Consider the following 27,978-nt stretch of genomic DNA (forward strand, 5'->3'; position numbering starts at 1 on the left):
GCTGATGATTTTACAGAAACATGATGCAAACATGAAAATGGACACATGATTTTTTATTAACAGACACCGTTTATGTTTCACTGTGCATGACGTCATCAACACTGACACCAGGGGGCGCTCATCACCAGCCTGAGGAAGTGTGATAATGGGGGGAGACGCAGTGTTGTGTGTACTGCAGTCGGACAGAAGGAAAAACTTCCTCCTGAAAACATTTTCATCCTTCCCAAAAGTCTTTGAGTCAAATGTTACAAATATATAAATACAATAAAACACAGGGTCTTACATAAAATTAGTGATGCAGTTGTGCACTGAGCACCTTTCCAATGTTCCTTCCTCAGATGAGTCCAGCTGCTGAACACATTAACATCTGTATGTAAATGTAGCCGAGAACCAACCTGAGCACTGCTGGGAAAATACAAAGGCAACCATCAAAGTGCTGTATTATCTTATTTATTCTGAATGTTGACTTAGATCCACACCACGATTTATGAAACTATAGAACTAAAATAACAACAATCGTCTGCTTCTTTAAAATTTCTTTCATTACATCAAACCAGTGAAAACTGAAAAAACAAAGAGCTGTTAGCATGTTTAGACCAACTTTGAGACAGAGACTGTAAAGTTCTGCACTTTAAATCCTGCCTGTGTTCCTGCAAATGATTCACACTGAAAGTATCTTAGTTTAGTATTGAGTGAGCCACAAAGCAGCCTGATAGCTTTAAAACAGGAAAAGTAAATGAAATTGACAGTTTCAGTGTCGCTGGATCTATTATTGGGGGGTCATGACCCCGTAACCCTGCCTGGTCCTGAGGTCAAATCCACCATCTTTGTTTCAGAGCTTTTTTCAGAGCTGTAGCATTTTTCCACTGAACACTTGCAGTCATGGAAACTGTCTGTTGGATCTGTGTGACGTTGCTTTCTTGGTTAGAGTTCCTCACAAATGTCCAGATGATTCTTCTAATGAGGCGTCGACCATGTTTGCAGCTCTTTGGAAGAAAACGTCGCCCTTTGCCATCCTTACTTTTCTTTGACTTCTTCAAATGCAGCTGAACTCCAGCTGGTATTTTCTTGGACTTTGCAGCTGTTTCTGGTCATCAGTTCATTCCTGCAAACCTCTGAAGCTGAACAACAATGATGCTGCATTGCTGGCTGATCCCAAAAGGTTGATTCTGTTCATCTGGACGTTTTCAGAAACGTTTGCTCACTGATCAGGTGACTTCTTCAGTCTCAGCTGACTGCAGCTTTACAAGCTTACAAACAGCACATTTGCACAATGACTGAAAGCAGCAGCACCTGATATATATGATACTAATATAATACATATACATATATAATCCATACTAATGATGAAGGAACTGAGCTCACAGTCCATTGTTCATTCAGTGAACTACTCAGTTTATTTTGGGCCTCAGAAATGCTCACTCTGTTTGTACATCACTGTCAGCAATAGACTCATTCTGCTGTGTGGACAGGAACACATGTGACATCACTTCCTGTTTGTTTGTGACTGAAGAAGTTTACAAGGAATCATTTAGAAGAGTTTCAAACATCAACTGATTGAATCCATGAATCTGAAAACGTGTTTGTGAGTGAAAGAGACAGACATGTACAGACTGAACTATCTGTTCAACAGTCAGAGTGTTTCTGTAACAGGAGACACTCTTTACACTCCACTCAGCACAGGGACACTGAGCAACCAGGAGACCAGTCTAACATAAACCCAGGATAAAGAGTTTGAGTGAATGTGGTGTTGAAGGTGTGGAGGTGGATCAGAGTGTCAGAGGAGACTCTGTAGAAGGACAGAGTGCCAGCAGGACAGTCCACATACACTGCTGCTCTGTTAGAGACAGAGGAGGAGGAGGAGGAGGAGGAGGAGGAGGAGGAGATGGATGTGTAGCTGTTATTGTGCCAGACAGACTGAGGACCATTATAATCACAGATCAGACTCCAGGACTGATCATTTCCTCCAAACAAACAGTCATAACTGCGTCCTTTCCTTCTGATGCTTCTGTAACTCACTGATATATCAACGTCTCCTCTCCACTCGACCTCCCAGTAACAGCGACCAGTCAGACCATTTCTACACAGCAGCTGTTTACAAACATCAAATCTGTCTGGATGATCAGGATATGACTGAACCTCCTCCACATGTGTCACCTTCCTGTTGTTGTCAGACAGTTGGAGCTTTGTGTTCACTGTGTTTGTGTCGATTGTGAGTTGACAGGAATCTGATGGAGAGAACAAACACAATCCAGCTGCAGTTATTGATCCATCATCTGTTCATTGATTGACACTTTGATGATGACTCCTGACATGATGAAGATGGTTGAATGTGTGCTGCTTTGTTTTCATGAATCCCATTAAAAACACACTTACACTTCCTCAGACCTGGTCTCAACCATCGGACTCCAGCAGGCTCCACCCTGAAAGGAGGAGGGGGGTCAGAGCAGCACAGTCAGCATGCACACATGGACATTACATGGCTCTCACACACACACTGTTACACACTGAGCTCAAAGCTCGGCTCCACTGTTTTATTCAAAGAAATCTACATTTATTTATCAGCACATTTAAAAACAGCTTGAGCCAAAGTGCTGCACAGAGTAGAGAGAAAATAGGAAACATACACAGTAATGACTATAAAGACTGGTCAGGATTGAAAGCTACAGAGTACAAATGTGTTTCCAACCGGCTTTTAAAAATGTCCAGTGTTGGTGACGACCTGATGTGAAGGGCGACTGTTCCAGAGTTTGGCTGCAGCCATCGATAAAGCTCACCTCTGTTTTTACGTCTAGTTCTGGTCAGAAGCTGCTTATCTGCAGACCTGAGGGCTCCACTTGGATTCTTTTGTTAAAGAGAGATAAGATGGAGCCAATCCATTCACAGATTTAAAGACAACCAGATCTGGAAGTGGATTCTACCACGTACTGGTAACCAGTGGAAAAAGCTGGTGATGGGTCGTCTAGCACAGACCCACCGCTGGAACCAGACAATTGATGAGGGAGAGAACTGTGACAGCGCCGTTCCTTCACTTGACCTCAGTCGCTCTCGTCTGCTCCCTCGTAACACTGCTCTTTATTGAGCTTACATGAATATGCACAAGTTCATTATGACGTCTTACACAGGTATGAACAAAGAGTACCAGTCTGTGCATAGTGTGTGTGTGCGTGTGTGTGTGTGTGTGTGTGTGTGTGTGTGTGTGTCTGTGTGTGCGCGTGTGTGTGTCTGTGTGAGTGTGAGTGTGTGTGTGTGTGTGTGTGTCTGTGTGTCTGTGTGTGTGTGTGTGTGTGTCTGTCTGTGTGTGTGTGTGTGTGTGTGTGTGTGTGTGTGTGTGTGTGTGTCTGTGTGTGTGTGTGTGTGTGTGTGTGTGTGTGTCTGTGTGTGTGTGTGTGTGTGTGTGTCTGTCTGTGTGTGTGTGTGTGTGTGTGTGTGTGTGTGTGTGTGTGTCTGTGTGTGTGTGTCTGTGTGTGTGTGTGTGTGTGTGTTCCAGATGTGACCCTGTGACCCCAAAGCTGGTGCTAAGAGTCCAGCGGTCCCCCTAACAAAGGGCTCTTATACTTAACCAGACACAGAGTAGGTGTCCTCCTACACCAGGGGTCTCAAACTCGTGGCCCGCGGGCCAATTGCGGCCCGCAGGACGATAGTTTTTGGCCCCACCTTAATATGAAAATGTAATGTTAGTTTGATAATGTATGACACTTTACAGTGTTGTGGGCGGAGCTGAATTAACCCACCAATCAGGGTGGGATATGGATCTCAGGGGACACCAGCCGGGCTTGATGCAAGCAGGGAAACATTTCTGATCAGCTGATGTTATTTGTTATATGTCACAGTGTCATTTCCGCTTCTTTCTCCTGTAACAACAGCCCGGCGCCGTGAGCAGTCGCCTTTTTTGCGCTCGCTATCCCTGCACTTTCTACCATCTGCAAACGCCACGGTGTTCGTGTCGTCATGAAAGACATGAACATCGAGCGTAAAAACAAAGGAGACTGCTACCGGCTTTTTATCTGCCGATCGCCGTGCTACGGTTGCAAGAAAAAGAAGCAGAAATGACGTTCTCTACGCGTTGAGACGTTCCCCGTCCGTCGGCTAAACGCTTGATTGAAACTTCAATGCGACAGTGACACCAAGTAGAATTATAAATGTCACATAGCCCCAAACATGTCTTTTTCAAAGCCTGCGGTGAAGAGAAAGGTTGGTGATGAGCACCGACAATTTCAGGAAAAGTGGGAAATGCAATATTTCTTTGTTGAGCACAGGGGCACCCCGACCTGTCTTATTTGCACAGAGAAAGTTGCGCTGCACAAGGAATACAATTTGAAACGTCATTACACAACTAGACATGCTGAGCTGGATGCAAAATACCAGGGAGACGAGAGAGCGAACCGGGTTGCCAGTCTTAAAACAGATCTACTGAGGCAGCAAGATTTCTCCAAGAAAGCAACCAAAGAGAATAATGCAGCAGTCGGAGCCACGTGGTTAGTGAGATGATTGCTAAAGCAGGGAAGCCATTCACAGAAGGTGCATTTGTCTAAAAGTGCATATTGCAGGCTGCAAATATAGTCTGTCCGGGAAAGAAAGGTCAGTTTAGCAACATCAGCCTTTCTGCCAACACCGCAGCAGATCGCATTTCTGACCTGTCAAGTGACATTTATGACCAACTGTGTGAGAAAGCCAAATGTTTCAGTGTATACTCAGTCGCTCTTGATGAGACCACAGACATCACCGACACTGCCCAGCTCCCAATGTATGTCCGTGGTGTTGATGACAGTTTTGAAGTGATGGAGGAGCTGCTCACAGTAATGTTTAGTTAGTAAAGTTTATGGGCCCTGTTAGAATCAATATTTCATTCTCATTCTGTTGTTTGAGAACAATAACAGAAAAATGTGCACTTGAGAACAAATTTATTGTGAATTCAGCTGTGAATGTACAGTTTGTCATTATTTAAGCTTCCATTTCCAAATGTTAGCTGACACTTTATTAGGTACACTGGTATCTATCTCAGGTACACCTGTGACCTAATAAAGTCTAAAGTTACAAAATGTTGTCTCCGTCCAAATATTTATGGACCTAACTGTAGGTCTACTTTTAATGAAACTCTCAACATGACTTATCAGCTATCATTAATGTTCCTGCAAACAGACTCCTTGGAGACCCCTACATAAATATCCATGAACTATCCAGCTAGACTAGTGTGTCTGTCCCTGAAAATATTGCTGCATGTGTGATTGTTCATGTGTCATCTGCAGGAAACAAACAGGAAGTGAGTGAAGGACACAGGAAATGTTTCCAGCTCTTCCTCCTCTATCAGATTTTCTCTCCATACCTGAGAGTGTCCAGTCTCCAGCCTGGATCCTTCAGTCCAGCCGACAGCAGCTTAATTCCTGAATCACCTGGATGATTGTAGCTCAGGTCCAGCTCTCTCAGATGGGAGGGGTTGGAGCTCAGAGCTGAGGCCAGAGAAGTACAGTCTTCCTCTGTGATCAGACAGCCTGACAGACTGCAGACACACAAAACAACAATCTATCTGTCAACAGTTGTTTTCTCTTTGTCACAATAACATCTATCCATTTACATCCATTCAATGTAACTTTATTTATAAGTGACAATTCCCAACGGACAACAACAGTCATCTGAAGCTGTTTAACAGTGTAAGGTAACAGCCTCCAATATTAGAGAGAAAGCCCCAAACATCAGACAATTGTGGAGATACAGAAATTCTTTTATTGCTGCCATATAATCTGCATCATTATAACTGCATTAATAATGTTCTTTACAGCATTATTCCATCTAATAATATTTCTCACAGTATTGATATTGCATTAGAGTTGTCTATTGAACATGTTCATTTGAGGATCCTTCCATTATGTTAACTTTTATTACAAGTACGGTCAGAAGTATTTCATACACATTGCATATTTGTGCTTATTTTGAGTTGATGTTCGGTTCATTAAGGGTCTTAAGCTTCACTGGCGTGACTGTCCAGGTGATCCATGCTGAGGGAAACTAGAACAGGATGATTGCATGCATGCTTATAATACATATAACACATATAATCTAGGAATGCGTCAGGCCTGAGGCCTTAACTCATTTGGTGTCTCACTATATTTACTCTACTTGGCAACAGATGACCAGAGTCAATAATTAGCCCCAGAGACCCTGAGGGCTTGAAGTTTATTACCTTGTATGGAAGGTGTTACAGAAAAGAGAAGTTCTGGTTCTGTTTATAGCCATTAAACATGTACAAGATGTACCATTAACTGTGACTAATGTCTGGAACATATTTTACTCTGACTATTTTTATTGACGCCAAGGGGGGGGGGGGGGGGGGGGGCGTGTACCCCACTGCTTTGTAAGTGTCCACAACATGTGTTTTTGTCAGAAGACATAGGCTGATGTTTTCTCCTGTGTGTTAATAAACTCATCGTTTGATTGCACTTCTCTGGGGCCTCCGTGGTTTGTCTCACTGCTCTACATTGATAGATTTCACGACACAATCCACTGTGAGCAGCACTTGGTGATGGTGGGAAGAAGAACTCCCTTTGACACAAAGATCCTCCCAGTGAAAACAGGCTCCAGGAGGAGCATCTACCATGACTGGTTGCAGGGTGAGGGGAAAGGGAAGAGATGAGCTCAGAGAGACAAGAACAAAACAGAGAGACAAAAGTTAAGGACACGTAGTAGTGACATATAAAAGCATCAGGAGTGAAAAGAGGGGAGAAGAAAGCAGAGCATCATGGGAAGTCCACCAACAGCCTGAGCCTATAGCAGCATAACTAAGGGATGGTTCAGGGTCACCTGATCCAGCTCGAACTATAAGCTTTATCAAAAAGGAAAGTTTGAAGCTGATCTTCAAAGTAGAGAGGGTGTCTGTCTCCTGAACTCAAACTGGGAGCTGCTTCCACACCCAGTCCAACATAGCCAGGCTGAGTCGTTAGATTAGTCCCACGTAAAGTCAGAAAGTCATTATTTATGTCACATTTTAGTGCAAATGTAGAAAAACTGTCCAAAAGTTATTTCTAAATCTGATATTAAACAGTTTAAATGGTGAAAAAAGCTGTAAAGAAAACAGAAAGAGTGAATAAAAGCCTCTTTAGAGGGTCACCAGTTTAAAACTCAGACATTTAAACTGGTGATTCTCCTTCTCTGCTCCATTTCCTCTCTAGACTTCCTGTTCCTAGGAGGGATTTGATTGGCTGAATGTCCTTTTAGCCTTTCTTTAGTTCTTTGGGTGCTAAGCAAAGAGGAAAACACACGAGTCATGTGACGTGACATAAGGAGCGCTCTGATTGGTTGGGATTGACAAACTATGGTGCTGTTTGCAAGCTTCGCTTTGCAGAGGCAAGAAAATCTCTTAGATAGGGATGAGATGCTCCACAGTGACGTTTCCACACTTTGGAGCTTCTGAAGTGCAGATGTTTGGAAACGCTGCTCCAACGTCTGGTTCAAACACTCAGATCACGTGACCTCAGCTGCCACAGGTGGCATACCTGCTGCTTCCAGGCATTGCCAGTCTCGGGAATTCCCATTTTTCATTGACTGGTCTTTTTGACCCTTTTAATGGCTGAATGATGCTTTTATATCACTGCTTCAGTTTATTCCACACACATTCAGTCCTATCAGCAGAGAGAGAGCCACATACTGTCTGTAACATCATTAGAAGATCTCAGTAAAAACAGTAAAAACTGCTTCAAGGACTAAAACAGGCACCAGGGGCCCGTTCTTCGTACCTCGCTAAGTAAGTTAGCCGGATTAGATTGTTGACGATTTTGCGTGATCCTGGATCGTTCGGTTCCCCGAAGCTCATCCGGGACTTGCTGTCATAGCAACAGAGCCGTAAGCGTAAACCTGCTGGGGAGCAGGCTTACTTTATGTAAACAGGATTAGATCGCGGCCACGCAGGTATGTCCGCTTCATTTATACGAAAGCAACAGCGATATTCCACCACTGTTTCACCATAAATAAATAACATCAATGTAACTGAAGATAATGCAGCACTTGATCCTTTTATTGATGTCACACAGATACATACGGGTCATTTCCTAAAAAAGGGAAATGAACTATTAACATTCTATTACATGTATGTGATTATTACAGATGTAATTCATATTTCAGAGTAGTAATTGTAAATTACTTCGTGTAATCAAGATGGGAGACCACGGCTATAAAAGCGAAGGTGGATTTGGGAAGCCTGTCGCAGCCATGTCCTGTCCGTATACGCGAGCAGCCCATTGCGGAAGGTGCAAGATTGATAAGGAGAGTCCTCAGAATTCAGCGTATATTGCGGGACAGACAGGATCCTTTAGCTCAGCGCGACAGTGTGCTCATAGAGAGATATCGATTTTCCCGTGAGGGTATTATTTACTTAACCAACTTGTTGACGAGGGGGTGCAGGACCACCACCTGTCTTTTTTTCCTCTGCCCTTTTCTTGGTTGCTGTTATGAACAAACAAACAGATTATTTCAGGGTCTCTGTCCAAGAGACTAAAAGCAATGTAAGTGATAAATATTACCATTCTGTAGAATATTCTTATATTTCACTTTTACTTGTTCCCATGTTCTAGTGGGTCCTGTTGTGGCTCTAATGTGAAAGAGGATATAATGTAATATAATATAATATAATGTAATATAATATTGGATAATATAGTGTGATATGATAAATCTACCCTACCGCCTACTGGTGTTGGCCAGAGGGGCCGATGGTGCGATATGGCAGCCTGGCTTCTGTCAGTCTGCCCCAGGGCAGCTGTGGCTACAACCGTAGCTGCCTCCACCAGTGTGTGAATGTGAGAGTGACTGAATAGTGGTATCGTAAAGCACTTTGGGTGCCTTGGAAAGCGCTATATCAATCCACTCCATTATTATTGTTATTATTAAATTACTTACGAGTTTGATTTGTCAGCAACTTTCTGCCAGCCCTCTCTCCTTGCTTTTGCAGCCTTTGCAGTGTTCCCTTGCGTTCTGATTAAACTCTGAAACTCCTGAAATCCCTCACTCAAGAGTTCTTGCTCTGCTGCCGAAAAATACCGAGCGCGCTCCTTCGACATTTTCGCCGACCAATCAAAGGGTTGCCGATCAATGTTTCTACTATCGATGCGTAGCCCCTGTTGGGCCACCCAGTGATCTCACATTACTTCATCCAGCTGTACTAATCGTCAACAACAGGTGTGTTCGGAGAACCGGAATAGTGAGCTCACGGTTAGCGCGATGATTTGATCTTGGATGTGTCATTTGATCTTGGATGTAGTAAGCGAGGTACGAAGAACGGGCCCCAGTTTTCAGCTCTGTCTGCGCTCTACTTTTTTCTACTTACAACAGAAAATAGGATGTACTGCATTCAGGGATATCATCCTCACTGTCAGCTGTTACTCACAGACTGTGTGTAGAAATACAGAAAATACTGATCCTATAAAAAGGAAAGTTAGAAAAACACAATGATTGATTCCAGGCTCTATTTTCCTTTTTGATTTCCACTGACGCTTCTATTGTGAGTCTGTCAAATCCAACAGGACTTGTGCAGGTTCACTATGAGCCAAACTCCAGACTGACAGTGAAACATCAGGCCAGTGTTAGAAGGTAAAGTTCAGGAAAGTTTTTTAATGGTTCAGAAGATGTTCAGCTGAGGACGACTTAAAGATGTGCGTGAAATGGAGGCTTCTGATTGGTCAGAATGAGCCTGTGAAAATGGGACAAACTTTGTATAAAGAAAGAAAACACATTTAATCTTTTCATGGAAATGTATCTTTTTCAAAGTGATTCCAAATCAAAGCTAACGCCACGCCAGCTTGTAACTTTGATTGACAGTGTGTAGAACTGATGACACAAACTCCCAGAAAACCTCAAAGTCAACATAACGCATCCAAAGCTTCACGGCTGGGAGCAAAACATGAGGCCAACAAACAGCTGTAAACCTGTGTGCCTATTACAGTAAACACAGCAGTCTGTTATGTTTGACTAAACTGATGTATTGTGTGTCTGTAGTTGTGTTGTGAACTGTGCTGGGCTCGTCTGTGTCCCCGTTTCACAGAACAGCATCTTCAAGATGGCACAAATGCTTCCAGTGTTTCAGTTTGACGAAGCCTGGCTTTGCCCATCGCTGCTTTTAAAACAGTGTTTGTGCTGCCAAGGACATCTTGTATTGGTCTCATGTCATGAATGGGAGTGTTTCAGGAGGCAGACTGAACCTTTGATGAGTTTGGTGTCTTAAACTGAGGAATGAAAGGACACGAGGAACAAACTAAAGAGAATCTAAAAGAGGCTGGCAGCACATGAGGAGGAGAAACTGACACTGACATAAAGACTGAGGGAAGGACAGAGCCATCTATACAGCTGAGGTCAACACAGGAGGGTCATGTGACACAGCTGAAACTCATCCAGACAACGTCTGACACCAGAGACCATACTTACCAAAATAAAACAGGTTATAATGAACAAACATGAGTGGAACAGCGGAGTGAACTGAGCAGCAGGAGGGAGGGCGTTTCTCCAAAACATGTGTCCATCAAAATTATGGACAGTCGTGTATATTAAGTAGACTTGTTCAGATTTGTCCAACACTTTTCTCTGTCAGTGTTTCACAGAATATCATCAAAGAGTCATGATAGTTACCATTAGTGTCACTGTGGAGATGCTTATTCCAGCATCACTGACTTCATGGTTCCAGTTTCCATCACTAAGGACTACATGTAGTGATCCTGCTGTTAGCCATGTTAGCATGTTAGCTCCAACAGGTGGTCAGTGTGAGAGCGGTGATATCAGTGACATCTAAACAAGGAAGGAAGAGACTGTTGAAGGCAGCGAGCTGTGACTGCTGTGAACAGTGTTCTCACACTATTTTCTCCCTGTGTCAACATACATGAGGCTGCTTCAGCTGCAACACACCACAAACACCTTTATACAACTAAATATACTCAGAGCGCACTGCTGTGGTTGCTGTGGTAACCATCCATATATCCAGCTGTTTGGGGCCGAGTCTGCTTCCTCATCCTAGGGAAAAACCCTCAAAGTTTCATGTGTTTTTGACTTGAAGCTTTTTGTGATTTGGTTTTATTTGTTGTTCTACACACACAATAATGAAGAGCACATGTTTATAGAGGCACATTCAGACCAATGACAACAGTCCATTCACACTGACCTCCTTCCAGCAACTTTTAGGACAGCCAATAGCAATTTTCCTTACTGAGGAGTTGGCAACATTGCCAGGAGCAGTGGGTGAATGGCAGCATCACCATGAAGGATTAGAATAAAAATACATCATCATCCACAAAGAAAACCAGTCTGAGTGTCTGATGCTCTCGTTATAAAACCGCAGTCGCAGCTTGTGGCTACATTTAGCTGGTTTGCTAGTTAGCTGGTCTGCTAGTTAGCTGGTTTGTTCGTTAGCATGGAGCTAACCTAACTCACTAGAACATTTGATGCTAAACTGTCTAAACTGTGTGAACAGCTTTCATTGCTGCTCTGTGTTACTCTCCAGCCTCTCTTTAACTCAGTCCTCTCAGTTTTTTCCTCGTTACAAACTAGAAAACCTTCTTTGTCAGCTTTTCCACACCCGAGCTGTGGCTAAGGTGCTACCAGCATACAGGCTCGGTCTGTGTCACTCAATAGTTACACTCCTCACCCAGACTAACACCACTCCACAAATTCACCACTAGGAGGCGCTAAAAGACCACATACAGTGAGATCATCACTAAATGTCTGCTGTGTCTGACGTAGGGTTGCCAACCGTCCCTTGAATAACGGAATCGTCCCGTATTTAGAAAGAAAAGTACACGTCAGTGGCGCGGCTGCCCCTCTGTGGGTCTTCCTTGGTCTCTTGTGTTCTGGGGGCCTCTGGATGTCTGGAGTTTTGATCTCCTCCACACCTGCTTCATGCCCTGGAGGACGGGGCTGTGCCCCCCCCACACCCTCTAGCAGATCATTACATGAAGGAACCTTTTAAAAAAACAAGCGCGTCCATGCTCACAGGTGTACACACGGGTGATCACACCCACAAACTACACCCTTTTTGGCTCCTACCTCAAAGCACACTGTGTTCTGTTGATCTTATGTGCTGCACAATAATGTTTAATATTTAGTATTTACTGTCATATTCCCATATATCATTGTGATGTTGTTTATTCTATTACTCTTGTTCTCTTCTGCTTGTTTTCCTTTTTCTTTCTCAGCAGGTGATCCAGGTGATCGATAGATGCATTTTTTTTTTTCCTGCCCATTCTGTTGGTTTTTGTTTTTTGCCCTTCTCCCCCGTCCCTCTTCTCAGCTGTTTCTCTTTCCCTCTTTCTTTCTCCCCTTCTTTCCCCCAGTCAAGTCTGTCCCGTATTCAGTAAGTGAAAATAAAATAAACAATAAAAGGTGAATCAAATGGACCATTATGGCAAGGCTGGGATGGTCAATTTGGTAAAGTAAATCCGTTGGGCATCTTTCTTTGCCTTTAGACAACAATTCTGATGCAAAAGAGCCAAACGGGACAGGCAAAAAAAATAAATAAATAAATAAATAAAAAGTACACGTCCCGTATTGAGCTAATAAGGGACGCACTTTGTCCTGTAATACAGAGAGAATCAAAAGTAGTCTATAAATGTTAATGGAATTAACGCTTTGTTTGAAAACATAATTCCCAGCCCCTCTCCTGCTTTGTGACCAATGACCTTACGCACGAGTATGACAATTCAGATTACCACTTATCTCATTGGTAGAGGAAAGGTCGCTCGCTGAGAAAATACCAGAAGACAACAGATGACCACAAAAAGAAGCATGGCCAACAGGGAAACAAACGCTGACACTGCGGTGCAAGTCTCGGACGACAGTACACCTTCGACCAGCAATGTTTGTACCCCACCGAGAAAAAAAAAAAAGGCTGCATAAGTGCAGGGAGGAATGGGAAAATGAAAACACCTCGCTGGAAAAAGTGCGCGATAACACCTATAAAGCGCACTGCACTGTGTGCCGTCGCACTTTTTTCATAGGCCATGGTGGACTGGCAGCATGCTTCTAGTGGTGGGCACATGAGTGGCATGAAAGCTCAGGGAACCCTTAACCAATTTGTTGTTCACCAGGCCATGGCAGCAGAAGATATGGTATGTAGACATTGTTGTTGTTTTTAAACCCTCTGGTTAAGGTTAATGTGAGCATGTGCAGTGAATATCAACTCTATGTGGCCAGAAGTATGATAATATAATTTATTTTGTGTAATAAACAACTGCAAGGATAGATGATTACAACGAATAGATGACTAATACATAAAAGTAATACATAGATGAATAATGATGATGAGTTAAGATGCGTAATCATGGGAACAAGCAGGTTTACAAACACGAGCAGCTGATTAGCATTAGAAAAGCTGAAATAATACCTCAACTGAAGCCAGCTGCACTAAATGCAATTTATGTGGACTGTTATAAGAATGTTTTTCTTTCTATTGTTTTCTATAAATTTATATAATTTTAAGTTAAGCAGGACAGAGTTCTTTTAAAGAAAGATTAACTTATATTCTTTAAAGTTAAGCATGACAGGCTTCTGTTTAAGAAAGAGACCTGTTTTATTGTGTTAATGTTGTCATTTTGCGCTACAAATAAATGGCTAAATGATCATTTGTTTCACATGTGTTCATATCACAAAGAATATGCATCATTAAATCAACTTCAAGTCAAATGGTTAAAAAAATAATTTCACACACACAAAAAAGAGCTAAAAAATTCACCACACTTGGAAGGGTGGAGACAACTGGGTCGCCCGGCCCTGGCCACGAGGTGTCCCAGGAAGTTGGCAACCCTAGTCTGACGGTGACTTGGGTTTTTACTAACTGGCTACATGAGCATGATTAGCTGCAGTTCTATCTTTGTAAAAGAGACTCAGCAGCAGATTAGAACCAAACAGAAACATTTCTACTTTTTCTGCAGCACCAGCTGGATGCATGGAGCCTAAACTCCAGTGACAATGAGACACATACAGTGTGACTGCTGTGACTTTACAGCTGGGCCTCATTCACATTGGACTGTGGGAGGAAGCAGAGTATCTGAAGACAACCCACACAGGCCACACTATCACCCTTATTTAGAGAAGTATAATGAATTAGCCGATAAAGTAATAAATTATTTGATATTTCAATGAAAATACTTTTTAACAATTGTTTAGAAGTCAACAATAATAGTTAAATAAAAAGAAGCGTCAAATCAATAAACACGCAATAAAACCTTGTACAGCTGAAACTCATGTAGACAATGTCAGGGGAGGAAGTAAAACTAAACCTTTGACACCAGAGATGAAAACTACCAAAATAAAACAGGAAGTTAATAACAACCATGAGTGGAACACCTGAGTGAACCTAGTAAAGGGAGAATACATCATCATCCACAAAGAAAACCAGTCGCAGCTTGTGGCTGCAGTTAGCTGATTTGCTACTCAGCTTGGAGTTAACTCAGTAGAACATAGAATGCTAAACTGTCTAAACCAGGGGTGTCAAACATATGGCCCGTCGGCCAAATTCAGCCCCTGAGATAATTTCATATATCAGTTATTAAAGAATTTTCAGGGTTGCTGATATTCCATGGCAGCAGGGCTGGGACTTTATTCTGATGGACACATCATGTGGCCAATCACATTAAGAGACAGCCTGGGATCATGCCACTATTTAAAGAAAGGGATGGGGGCAAACGTTCAGAAGAAAGCAAGCTTAGTGGTACAGGCCTGGTACACACAGACACAGGTTTAAATTCAAGCGTGTCAGGAAAAAGTGAAAGCATAAAATGAGCAGCATCTGGCTGAATTTCAGTGATATTGGAGACGGCAAAGCTGAGTGCAGAATTTATAAATTAGAAGCTGGATAAAGTGATACCCATTTTCCATTGTGAAGGACAAAAGGTTTCAAACTTGTCCAGGCCTTAAGGTCATGTCCGTTCTCTTCTTAGTGGTAGTAAATGTATAAAATTAAGACTAATGAAAACACTGAATTAAAATTGCTTCCTTTAAAAACACCAAGCTTACAGTTCAGTTTTGAATACTACATATATAAACTATATATAACAAAGTGCCTTTGAATGGCAAGGATGCAGAAATGTCTGTATGTAGCACAGAGCCAGTGCTCACGGTCTGAATGAGTGTCACAGACCTGAATGTGCATTTAAAGAAATTTATAATTAAATTTCTAATTATGATCTTCAGCACCCAACACCATGACTATGTACATATTGTCGGGTGTAAGAATATTTGTGTTCTGTGGATTCAACTCTGCAAACTCATCAGTAATTTCATCAGCAAGTTTCTACTTAGACAGCAATAAAACAGAAAGCAGTTCCCAGGAACTACTTCTTGTTTTAGAATCTTTCAACATAAGAGTACTTTGCACATCAGAACACCCCCATATCTCCTCTTATTAAAGGATTACCTTATTATTAATTTGCTAATTCTGCCAGTTGATTACAAAATGCTTGATCTCACCTGAGAGTTTCCAGTTTGCAGTGTGGACTCTTCAGTCCTTCAGACAGAAACTTCACGCCTAAATCCTGCAGGTTATTGTTACTTAGGTCAAGCTCTCTCAGATTAGAGGACTGAGAGCTGAGACCTGAGGACAGAGCTTCACAGCTTCTCTCTGACAGGTTACAGAGACTCAGTCTGAAAAATAACAGAAAAACAATTTAAAAAAATTACTTTTGATCAAGTGTAATGAGATTACATAACATTTAGCAATATTCCATTCTCTTTTTGTCAAGAAAGTAACGAGCAACATGTGGAAACAATCAGAGAGAGAACAGAGAACAGAGCAGTAAAAGAACAGTGGATAGTTCAATAGGCTTTTGGTATCAACAAAACGTGCCAAATTTCTTTATTTTGTCATCGTTTAAGAAGAGTTCATGATTAAAACTCAGATAACAACTCAAGGCCAGGTCTGGGTGTAACTTTGATGACAGTTACACCCAGAAAATTTTCAGAAATGCCGACAGGTATTCAGTATTGAACAAAGTGAGTACTGATTATCACTTAACAGTTGTATACACTTTTCAGACACCAGCACTCATAACTGTGGTTTTGGGGGTTATTTTGTTAGTGGTTTTAGTTGATCACACCTGCTTTTTGTCAACGAGCATATGAATACAAATGTACTCACAGAGCTTTGTTGGAGGCTTTGACCACTGGCAGCAGCCTCAGAAGAGCCTCCTCTGAAGCAGAGTATTTCTTCAGGTCAAACACATCCAGATCTTCTTCTGATGACAGTAAGATGAAGACCAGAGCTGACCACTGAGCAGGAGACAGTTTATCTGTGGAGAGACGTCCTGATCTCAGGGACTGTTGGATCTCCTCCACTAGAGAACGATCATTCAGTTCATTCAGACAGTGGATCAGATTGATGCTTTTCTCTGCAGACAGATTCTTACTGAGCTTCTTCTTGATGTACTGGACTGTTTCCTGATTGGTCAGTGAGCTACTTCCTGTCTGTGTCAGCAGACCTCGTAGGAGAGTCTGATTGGTCTGCAGTGAAAGACCCAGGAGGAAGCGGAGGAACAAGTCCAGGTGTCCATTTGGACTCTGCAAGGCCTTGTTCACAGCACTCTGGTGGAGAGATGGTTTAAACCACCAGGAGGTTGTTTGTTGTTGTTCCAGCAGATTGAGTCCAGAGTTGATGAAGGTCAGATGGACATGAAGAGCAGCCAGAAACTCCTGAACACTCAGATGGATGAAGCAGAACACCTTGTCCTGGTACAGTCCTCTCTCCTCTTTAAAGATCTGTGTGAACACTCCTGAGTACACTGAGGCTGCTCTGATATCGATGCCACACTCTGTCAGGTCTGATTCATAGAAGATCAGGTTTCCTTTCTGCAGCTGATCAAAAGCCAGTTTTCCCAGAGACTCCATCATCTTCCTGCTCTCTGGACTCCAGTGTGGATCTGTCTCAGCTCCTCCATCATACTTGACCTTCTTCACTTTGGCCTGAACCACCAGGAAGTGGATGTACATCTCAGTCAGGGTCTTGGGCAGCTGTCCTCCCTCTCTGGTTTCCAGCACATCCTCCAGAACTGTAGCAGTGATCCAGCAGAAGACTGGGATGTGACACATGATGTGGAGGCTTCGTGATGTCTTGATGTGGGAGATGATCCTGCTGGCCTGCTCCTCATCTCTGAATCTCTTCCTGAAGTACTCCTCCTTCTGTGGGTCAGTGAACCCTCTGACCTCTGTCGCCATGCCGACACAGTCAGGAGGGATCTGATTGGCTGCTGCAGGTCGTGTGGTTATCCAGAGGCAAGCAGAGGGAAGCAGTTTCCCCCTGATGAGGTTTATCAGCAGCACATCCACTGAGGTGGACTTTCTAGGGTCAGTTAGGATTGTAGTTTTGTGGAAGTCCAGAGGAAGTCGACACTCATCCAGACCATCAAAGATGAACACAACCTGGAAGTCTTCAAAGCTGCAGATTCCTGCTTCTTTGGTTTCAGTAAAGAAGTGATGAACAAGTCCCACCAAGCTGAACTTTTCCTCTTTCAGCACATTCAGCTCTCTGAAAGTGAATGGAAATATGAACTGGATGTCCTGGTTGGCTTTGTCTTCAGCCCAGTCCAGGCTGTATTTCTGTGTTAAGACTGTTTTCCCAATGCCAGCCACTCCCTTTGTCAGCACTGTTCTGATTGGTTCATCTCTTCCAGGTGAGGCTTTAAAGATGTCTTCTTGTCTGATGGTTGTTTCTGGTCTGTCTGGTTTCCTGGATGCTGTTTCAATCTGTCTGACCTCATGTTCATCATTGACCTCTGCAGTCCCTCCCTCTGTGATGTAGAGCTCTGTGTAGATCTGATTCAGGAGGGTTGGGTTTCCTGCTTTAGCGATGCCCTCAAACACACACTGGAACTTCTTCAGCTTAGACTTAAGGTTACGATGACAAACAGCAGCTGGAAGTTCTGAATAATAATAATAAAAATACAACTTTAACAATCACATTTTACAAAATGCTGATGACAATTTCTGACCCACTGAGAAATGACTGAACACACTGGTGTCACAAGTCTCTCATTTATCCAGCAGCTTAAATCTTTAGATAAATCCTCTTACGTCTCTGCAGACGGTCAGCCAGCTCCTCCTGCTTCATTCTCCTCAGGAAGTCCACTGTGATCTTCACAAACGCCTCTCTGCTGTTTCTCCTCTGCTCATCATCCTCCCTCTGAAACTCCAAGCACTGGGGCTTATTTGGATTCAGAGCCTTCTGGATCTTCTTCAGCTCGTTCTTCACAAAAGTGATGATGTTGTCCTCCAGCAGCTGGAACAGAATATTTATGAATGACCCACCACCCTGAACTTTAGTCCACACAACATCCACTTCTTTACCATCAAGGGGCATATCATCCACGAACTCTTTACAAATTATAGGTTTGACTTTATCTGATTAACTGAGACTTTGTCCACAACTCCATGATCCCAAAACGTTGATGCTGTTCATATGAATGCAGCGATTTCAGTGGGAGAAACATTTCACTGGTGTTCAGAGCTGAACTACCAACAGGTTGATGATCAAAGCCAGAAACTTGGAGATGTTTCAGGTGACTGAGTTGATCGTACAGACAACTGGTCTTAAAGGTTCACTCTGTTTACACATACAGATCAGTATTTAAGGTTTGACTCTCATCATCCACTGGGGCACAAACTGGGCGTCATCAGGACACAACAACACAGAACAAACACCATCCCCACAGACACAGCAGCCAGCGAAGCAGAAGAACTTCACATCAAGAAGGTCCTGAGTAAATGTGAACGCTGGTTTGAGGGCGGAGTCAAGGAGGCCATTTATGTGAAAAGGAAAGACCATCTCTGAATGGAGGAGGGGCCTAAGGGTACAACTGTCACCATCTTACATGCTGTGATTGCAGCCATTCCCCAGCTCTCTGTGAACTGGACTCATGACCATTGATCAACAACCATTGATCAATGGTCCTGACAATATGCGTACCAATGATCAATGAACTGACCTCCCAGCCCATTGTTCCTTCAGTGGGCTGGTTTCAGTCATACAAATGTCCTGTTTATGAGATTGAAACCTGCAGTCAGCTGAGACTGAAGAAGTCACCTGATGATGATGAAACGTTTCTCCCACTGAAAACATCCAGATGAACAGAATCAAGCTTTTTGGGATTTACGTACCTGGATGATTGAGCATCAAGACACAACTCTGTGACTTTTCTCAGATGAATAAATCCTCTCCTCCAGCTTTGTTTACATCTACCAGCCCTGTGGCGCTGCCCAGGGAAATAATCTATGTGAGAGGTGGAAAGTCATACAGGTGTCTGCTCCTGCCTTCAGTTATTTTATCTACTGTGTGTCAACTGGCTGAACCTCCTCCAACTGTCTACTGTCTCCCTAAACTCAACAATGACTTAGTGATCTATCCATTCTCTGACCAAACACATCCTGCTGCAGGAGGTTAACATAGCAGCCAATGATGATCCCACTCACTGTGAACAACACATTTGGACCTGATTTGCTGCTCTGGTTTACACGTGAACTTCCACTGCTGCTGTCACCAACTTGAGAGGCTCTACAGAAAAACTGGACTTGTCCATAAAAATCATAAACTACATTACAAGGACAGCATTGCTCAATCAACTCTAATTACTACTGACATGTTATCTCTTCTAACTAAGGTACAGACACTCAAACTTGCTGCTTTCAGTGAGAAGTCAAATGTCTGAATATGAGCTGGAAGCCGCTGAGAGTCCTCCTCCTTCCCGTGGGGTTTACTTTCTCTACTACGTTCACTATAAACACGCCCCTTTCATGCACCTGCAGAGGGCCACCAGCAGATGGAGCTGTCTTAAACAAATCCACTTGGATAGTTAGCTGTAGATGACTTTATCAGTATGATTGTAGGACTTTGAGTTATTCTTTAGATTTATTTCAACTCTTATATTGTGCACAAGTGTTGAGCGACCCATAATTTCTCTGTACTTTTCATAAGAGCAGCCAGACTTTCAGCTAGTTTTTCTTTTTTAAGAGATCAAAGTTATTGAAGAAACAGTTATTCAGCTTCATTCCCACTGATCTCGACTACAAACTGTTTCACTTTGGTTTCTGTTTAAAGCCTCGATGTTTAAAACGTTTCCCTGTGATCACATTTGCACCGTCTGATTTCAAAGTTTGTTTTCTTTTGGTCATTTAGTCCACAGAGTCCTTGGTGTTCTGAAAGGGACCTATAAATAAATGCATTATTATTAATAATAAAGTAGTTGTTGTACATGTACAGACCATAAATATGGAGTCCAGCTGTGTTTGATGCTGCTGGGCAGACTGACCACTGGGAACCTCTGAGCTCTGCTGCTCCACTCTGTGGAGGAACCATGAAGGATCAGATCAACACAGGATAAAGATCCAGGAGTTTCTGCTCAAATAACTTCATCTGAATCAAGTCTGTCAAGTTTTAAACTCTCAGATTGTGAACATATCAGTAATTTTCAGTCTGTTTTCATGGACGTCCTTTCAGTGGTGATGTCAGGGATGATGTTGAAGAAGCTCATCAAACTGAACCATCAGCAGATCACTGCTCCAAAACCAGAACATGATCCGAGTCTCCCTCCACCACCAGAACACCAGCTTTACTAACGTGGTAGATCAGTGTAGTACAGATCAATAACTGATGAGTCATTTGATCAAAATCACTGAGTGCTTCACGTCTGACCCTCTGATGCTTCTGTAGACATTTTGCATATTTAATGAATGTCTGACAGTTTTACATTCATTCTATGAACACAGTGGAAATGTTGTGTTATAGTCTCCATGTTGTTTCCAGCATCATAAATTCTTAAGTTCAGAAAATTAGATTCTTTCTTCACAGCTGAAAAACAACAACATTTATTCTCTATTGAAATCTGCATCGTCCACTCCAAAGGTCACAATCTGAAGGTAACATCTGGTTTTGTTCCCTGTGGTTAACTCTGAGCATCAGTATGGTGGGATTTATCCACTACATCCACACCACTGTGGTTCAGTGTTGTCCTGATGGAGTAACAGCAGCCAGTATGATCCAGGCTTTAGCTGCTGGGTCTCTGTGTGACCTCTCAGACTGTTTAACAGATCAGACACAAAGAGAATCAGAGCAGCTCTGTTCTTTAAAGACAAACATGAACCCACTCAGGTCACACTTTCCCCACAGATATGAGCATCACTGTCCTCAAACAGCAAATGACCAAGTCGAACATTTGGATCTTTTCTCTTTCATTGTTTTCTTTTTAATGAATCTTTGTAACAATCTGAGGATGTTTCAGGTCATATTTATCCAGGAAACACAAACATGTAAAGGAGTCATCACAGCTCTCTGACCTCGTTGCTCCAGGTTCACCACTGAAGACTGGAGGGTGTTCTTTGGACCGGTCACTCCTCACAGACGGACAGCTGGACCCTGCAGACTGTGACCTCTGCAGACACAAACATGATTGAAGCAGCTGTGATCACACAGACTGCAGATAATGCAGCTGTTTCCTGTCAGTAACATCCTCTTAGATTAGAGTTCAGCTTTTTACAGGAAAACTGGACAAAACTGATTTTTGTTACAAACTCATTTTCATTTCCTCTCAGCTCACAAACACAGTCAGACAATCAACCAGAGTCAACACTGATTATAATGTCAGTGCAGAATTATTTCTGTTACTCAGTGAGTTCAGCTCTCTGACCTCGTTGCTCCAGGTTCACCACTGAAGTCTGGAGGTTGATGTTTGGACCGGTCACTCCTCACAGACGGACAGCTGGACCCTGCAGACTCTGCTCTGTCCTCCTCTTCCTCCATCATCATCTTCAGTCAGTCTGAGAGGTAAACCACAAACACTCAGTGAGTTCACATTAACAGGAGGAACTGAGTTACAGTCGCTGACCTCTGACCTGTCATGTGACCATGAAACCAGGTCAATATGTCTGTAGGTTCAGTCATCCAGGTCATGTGATCTAAGGAGCTTGGAGAGAAAAGAGACGTCTTTAAGTTTCTGGAAGACGTTTCATCAGAGAAGCTTCTTCAGCTCTAAAACCAAACGGTGGAGAGTCCCAGATATTTAAACCTGAGAGGGAAAGAAAGCATGTCGCTGACCCACCACTGATGTTATTTCAAGGAGGAAACTGAGAGCCTTTGCACCAGGAGCACAAACATCAGCTCCAGCAATGATCCACTGATGTGTTTTTATTCCATGTATGAATGTTGTTATTGACAGAGATGACGTTTGTGTGTCAGTGATGCAGTGACTGTTGTTGTTACCTGTACAGGCTGGTTAGACTCTATGAAACAGATCATACAGATCTCTGCATGTTAGAAGAGACTATTAAAGGTCATGAATGAGACAAAGGCAGGGAGGCGTCCTTTACAGCTAAACAGCAGAGTGAGAGAACAGCCAGCACCTCTACATTTATCACATTATACAGCACATGTATGATACTGACAGGGATGAGAAGAATTTAGTGATTCTGATCCCATCATTGATATTACTTATTGATTCTCAGTAGCTCTGCTCTGACAGTCACCACCATCACTGAGCAGCATATCAAAGACATTTGTGCACATTAACTGCATGTTGTGGCTCAAATGTTTGTGCATGTTGGAGGCATTTCCTCTTTGTTGTGATCAGTGTTGGTCATTACTCAAAACAGTCATTATTACACATATTACACAGAACACTTTGATTAAAAGTAATGGAGTACGTTACTTCATTACTCCTCATAACATTACTTTGATGTTAAAATGAACAAATGAGCATGTAACAACATAAAGCTGAGGTACAGCCCCACACACCAACACAGATCCTGATGAGGTCACGTGATGTTTCTCTGAGTGTTTATGAACACAAATCAAAGATGAAACAGCACAAAGACACTTCAAAGTGATTCTACTGTAGAAACATGAACAGGTAGAAACCTGCAGCCTGACTGCTCATCACTTTGTTACCTGTTCAAGTTCAGCAGCAGCAGCTCACTTTATCACGGTGCTGGTCTGGGGTCAGTGTTTACTCAGCTTTAACCTCACTCTGGGTTCTTGGCTAGCTTAGTGTTAGCTTAGCGTTAGCTTAGCGTTAGCATGCTGTGTGCTAGCTTACCGTCAGAGCTCTGCAGGTGTCTCGTGTGTAAATATTAATCACAGTGACAGTAAAGGAGGTAAAGGGCTGTGACGTCATCACGTACGCTGCGTCCTCTGTGGGCTCTGAGTGAACTCAAAGTACAAACTACAAGTACACAAACACGAACGTAGCTCAGAGTGGCGGACACACTCGGCCTCGTTGGTCCAGCTGTGAGTCCGTTACCGTGAACTATGGAGCGGCAGATTTGTGCTGAACTAAGCTGCACACAGCTGATGTTAGCCAGGAAACATTACACACTGACTTTAATGGAGAGACCGGAAATACAAACACACACAGTTTGTTGTGTGAAGAAATCAAACACGAGCTGAACAAACAGTAAAGTTCCTAAAGACAAACTGTTAAAGGAGGAAACAAAGCAAACTTACAGTTTCTTCACACCAACAACAAGCTCCACTCCACACCTGGGGCCCGTTCTTCGTACGTCGCTTACTACATCCAAGATCAAATGACACATCCAAGATCAAATCATCGCGCTAACCGTGAGCTCGCTAATCCGGTTCCCCGAACACACTTGCTGTTGACGATTACTACAGCTGGACGCAGGAATGTGACATCACTGGGCGTCGTAAAAGGGGCTACGCATCGATAGTAGAAACATTGATCGGCAACCCGCTGATTGGTCGGCGAAAATGTCGAAGGGGCGTGCTCGGTATTTTCCGGCAGCAGAGCAAGAACTCTTGAGTGAGGGATTTCAGGAGTTTCAGAGTTTAATTAAAACGCAAGAGAACACTGCAAAGGCTGCAAAAGCAAGGAGAGAGGGCTGGCAGAAAGTTGCTGACAAATCAAACTCGTAGGTAATTTAATAATAATAATAATAATGGATTGGATTTATATAGCGCTTTCCAAGGCACCCAAAGCGCTTTACGATACCACTATTCATTCACTCCCACATTCACACACTGGTGGAGGCAGCTACGGTTGTAGCCAGGCTGCCATATCGCGCCATCGGCCCCTCTGGCCAACACCAGTAGGCGGTAGGGTAGATCTATCATATGACACTATATTGTCCAATATCATATGGCATTATATTATATTATAATATGTTATATTATATCCCCTTTCACATTAGAGCCACAACAGGACCCACAAGAACATGGGAACAAGTAAAAGTGGAATACAGGAGTATTCTACAGAATGGTAATATTTATCTCTTAGATTGCTTTGCGTCTCTTGGCAAGGTAATACTGGCCTGTAATACTCTGTTAGTTTGTTCATAACAGCAACCAAGAAAAGGGCAGAGGAAAAAAAGACAGGTGGTGGTCCTGCACCCCCTCGTCAACAAGTTGGTTAAGTGAATAATACCCTCACGGGAAAATCGATATCTCTCTATGAGCACACTGTCGCGCTGAGCTAAAGGATCCTGTCTGTCCCGCAATATACGCTGAATTCTGAGGACTCTCCTTATCAATCTTGCACCTTCCGCAATGGGCTGCTCGCGTATACGGACAGGACATGGCTGCGACAGGCTTCAAATCCACCTTCGCTTTTATAGCCGTGGTCTCTCATCTTGATTACACGAAGTAATTTACAATTACTACTCTGAAATATGAATTAAATCTGTAATAATCACATACATGTAATAGAATGTTAATAGTTCATTTCCCTTTTTTAGGAAATGACCTGTATGTATCTGTGTGAAATCAATAAATGGATCAGGTGCTGCATTGTCTTTAGTTACATTGATAATATTTATTTATGGTGAAACAGTGGTGGAATATCGCTGTTGCTTTCGTATAAATGAAGCGGACATACCTGCGTGGCCGCGATCTAATCCTGTTTACATAAAGTGAACCTGCTCCCGAGCAGGTTTACGCTTACGGCTCTGTTGCTATGACAGCAAGTCCCGGATGAGCTTCGGGGAACCGAACGATCCAGGATCACGCGAAATCGTCAACAATCTAATCCGGCTAACCTACTTAGCGAGGTACGAAGAACGGGCCCCAGGACACTAAACACGGACACACAGGTGAGCTGCTTCCTGGAAGGAGGCGGGGCTCCACCTGAAACTCAGCACAGGTGGGAGGGGCTCAGCTCTGTGTGTGCTGATGTGTTAACTTTAAAAATATGCCGTCTGACTGCTCAGACTGAGTCAGAGTAAAGTTCACATGCTGACGTGTGGAGACATGAAACCTTGTTGTAGCTGCAGGTGTGAACACACTGATCCCAGATCAGCTCTGCTGTATTTGTAACATGAACATTTCTGCTGCAAAGCTTCAAATGTTCAGCATGTTTCTCTGTTTCCAGTCTATAGATCCAGTCACACTTTCTACCTTCACCTGTGCAGTAAAGACTGAGAGCAGAGCTGAAAGCAAGCGTCCAATCAGTGAGCAGCATCAACACCTGAGCTTCATTCAGACTCTGTTATTGAAGATGTTGTTGGTACAAAGTTCATCTGCTGCTCACATGAATCCATGAAAGATTTATTTCACTGATGTTTCTTCAAAGCTCGTTTCAACCTGTTGAAGTCATGAATGAAAGTGCAGACTGAGAGTGGATCACATGATGTTTGAGGTGTGTCATGTGACATGTTCAGTATTGTCACACATGTCTAGATTGTCCCTGATATCATAACTGCTCAAACACTGATGATTATATTTGAAGAATTATTCCTGATGGCAGCAAAGTTTGAATGGAGCTCTCTGTCTGTGCTGATTTGTCGCCCTCTGGAGGTCAAAGCACAAACTGCATGATGTCACTGTAACCACCACAGAGACAGGAAGTGTTTTTATGACTGAAACACTGAAATGATGCTAACGGCTGTCGTTAGGCTCACTGACAGCAGTGCTGATGTGTTCATGTCAAACACTGGCTCAGGTCAGACTCCTTCATCCTTCTCCAGCGTGAGGCCGCCCTCAGACCCACAGGAGCTCTGACCTTTGACCTCCTGACCCTAACCATTTTAGTCTTGTTGCATCTGCAAATCCATCCAAACTGTAGCCGAGCAAAAGAAGCTGGAAGCTGTTCTATGAATGATGTTCATCCCAGAGTTTCTGTTAAACGCTGCTGCTGTGCTACATTTGTCATTTCCTGCTTTCACTACCATCCATGTCAAAGTGCTGAAGTCATCTGATCACTTTAATGCAGTAAAACAGGAGCTGTAAGTCTGACATTTATTTACTGTCATTACAAACACACACAGCTGGATTAGCATTCAGACAAAGGGCTGAAAAAAAATCAGCATTTGATTATTATTATTATATGTCCTGTCTATCTGTCAGTGCTGAAGCAGACGTCACTGATCACATGACTCTGAGGGATGTTTCCAGCACTTCGCTGAATCTGAGCCATGAAGATTTAAGGCTCAGCTCTGAAGGCAAAGCAGGTCTGAGCCTGTGTTAGCAAGCTGTACCTAATAAAGTGGCAGCAAGGACTCAGTCAGTAATGATCAGAGCCAGCAGGGGGCAGCACAGAGAGGTGAGGCGCTGTCAGAGAAGCAGGCTGACATCAGACTGGTCATATTCCATCATCTATACCTGAAATAATCATCAAACACACGCAGAGCAGAAACATGTGGAAACATCTGGAGCTCAGTCTCAGTTTTACCCCTCAGAGGTTTACCTCAGTCCTGCTCCTCTACTTCCTGTTTACAGCGCACACATCATGCTGTGTACTGAGGGTCATGTGGTCAAATTGCTCGCTCTCTGTTACTCTGACAGAGAGCGAGCACAGTTATCCTAATGTGTGACATCACTTCTAACCACAGAGCATTCAGCTTTCACAGCAGCCACCATCCTGTCACACTGAGCATGTGCAAACATGTACAGATGTTTGCTTTGTTTAATTTCTCTTTAAAAACCTTTCTGGGTTTCTGGGGACACCTCAGGCCCTCCAAGGTTTGGAGGCCTATCTCCACCCACCACCACTTCCCCTGCCGGTGGCGGACTCCCTCAGGTGTCGGTGTGTTGGTGGTTCTTTGTGTCTGGGGGTGGGCGTCCGGGTACACACCGGCTCACTCCTTGGCGGCCGCTTGTCGGGGCCTGGGGCCTGGGGCTCGCTCGGGCCCCTTTGGAGGTGGGGTGCCCCCGGCCTCTCGGCCTGGGGCTCGGTCACTCAGGCACAGCTGGGGGCCGGCGGAGCTCACGGGCGCGTCACTGCAACTCCCCCTGACTTCTGCTCCGCGGCTGCTGGGCGAGCCCTCATCTGGGACTCTCCTCAGCTCTTACTGGAACAGTGGCGCGGCTGCCCCTCTGTTGGTCTTCCATGGTCTCTTGTGTTCTGGGGGCCTCTGGATGTCTGGAGTTTTGATCTCCTCCATACCCGCTTCACACCCTGGAGGACGGGGCTGTGGCCCCCCCACACTCCCTAGCAGATCATTACATGGAGAAACCTTTGGAATGCAAGCATGCTGATCCACACAGGTATGCACACATGGGTATTCACAGACACGGACTAAAGCTTTCTTGGCTGCTGCCTCAAAGCACACTGTGCGCTGTCTATCTTGCGTGCTGCACAATATCGTTTATTACTTAGTAAATACTGATATCTATGACTAGCTAGTTTATTGTGATGGTGCTTTGTTTTCTCTATTATTATGTTGCTCTTTGTTGTTTGCTGTCTCCTCTGTTTGTTTTTTTTTGTTTGTTTTTTTTTTCTCCATACAGGTGACCCAGGAGTTCTTTTTTTTTTTTCTCTCTCTTCCCCCCCCTCTCACCGTCTCTTCTCCCCTTTGGTTTTCTTTCTTTCTCTCCCCCTCTTTCTCTCATTCATTCCCCCTGTCCTATTTATAAAAAAAGAAAAAAAAAAATGACTGAAGCTCTGCCATCATGTAATGTCGCATACTGCTGTTTCTGATGTCATTTAAAAAATAAATAAATAAAAACCTTTCTGCTCCTCAAATCCTTTGTTTAAGTTCAATCTAAGGAAAGAAAAGCGTCTTCTTTAAGTTTCTCAAAGAAGT

General features: G+C 43.4%; 2 protein-coding genes across 4 annotated transcripts; both read right to left on the minus strand.

Moving 5' to 3' along the window:
* Nucleotides 1–434: 434 nt before the first annotated feature.
* LOC113016640 (protein NLRC3-like) lies at nt 435–17,855 on the minus strand. The gene is made up of 5 exons (XM_080296320.1): nt 16,103–17,855; nt 15,436–15,609; nt 5,327–5,500; nt 2,377–2,423; nt 435–2,228 (listed from the first exon to the last, which is right to left on the minus strand). The coding sequence occupies exons 1-5, from the start codon at nt 17,173–17,175 to the stop codon at nt 1,675–1,677; spliced, it is 2,022 nt and encodes a 673-aa protein (XP_080152446.1). The 5' UTR covers nt 17,176–17,855; the 3' UTR covers nt 435–1,674.
* A 19-nt stretch (nt 17,856–17,874) lies between these two features.
* LOC145423626 (uncharacterized) lies at nt 17,875–24,513 on the minus strand. Of its 3 annotated transcripts, none has more exons than XM_080296322.1 (4): nt 23,447–24,513; nt 21,636–21,765; nt 20,215–20,293; nt 17,875–18,235 (listed from the first exon to the last, which is right to left on the minus strand). In XM_080296322.1, the coding sequence occupies exons 2-4, from the start codon at nt 21,752–21,754 to the stop codon at nt 18,005–18,007; spliced, it is 429 nt and encodes a 142-aa protein (XP_080152448.1). In that variant the 5' UTR covers nt 21,755–21,765; nt 23,447–24,513; the 3' UTR covers nt 17,875–18,004. The 3 variants fall into 3 exon arrangements, with proteins under 3 accessions (XP_080152448.1, XP_080152456.1, XP_080152452.1); XM_080296330.1 differs by having other exon boundaries at nt 21,841–24,513; XM_080296326.1 differs by having other exon boundaries at nt 21,636–24,513.
* Between the last annotated feature and the right edge of the window lie 3,465 nt (nt 24,514–27,978).

The sequence above is a fragment of the Astatotilapia calliptera genome, chromosome 3, assembly GCF_964374335.1.
Source record: "Astatotilapia calliptera chromosome 3, fAstCal68.1, whole genome shotgun sequence".
NCBI classification, from domain to species: Eukaryota; Metazoa; Chordata; class Actinopteri; order Cichliformes; family Cichlidae; genus Astatotilapia; species Astatotilapia calliptera.

Bases quoted from the DNA above. Each gene is read 5' to 3' on its own strand.
- LOC145423626 (XM_080296322.1), bottom strand. From the start codon at position 21,754: ATGATGATGGAGGAAGAGGAGGACAGAGCAGAGTCTGCAGGGTCCAGC. The intron at 20,294-21,635 runs GTCAGAGAGCTG...GTTCCTCCACAG, and splicing joins GGTGAACCTGGAGCAACGAG to AGTGGAGCAGCAGAGCTCAG. The intron at 18,236-20,214 runs GTCTGTACATGT...ATTCTGTTCCAG, and splicing joins AGCTGGACTCCATATTTATG to CTGCTGGAGGACAACATCAT.
- LOC113016640 (XM_080296320.1), bottom strand. From the start codon at position 17,175: ATGGCGACAGAGGTCAGAGGGTTCACTGACCCACAGAAGGAGGAGTAC. The intron at 5,501-15,435 runs GTGAGATCAAGC...GTGTGTCTGCAG, and splicing joins TGCAAACTGGAAACTCTCAG to TCTGTCAGGCTGTCTGATCA. The intron at 2,424-5,326 runs GTATGGAGAGAA...TCCTCCTTTCAG, and splicing joins TGGAGACTGGACACTCTCAG to GGTGGAGCCTGCTGGAGTCC.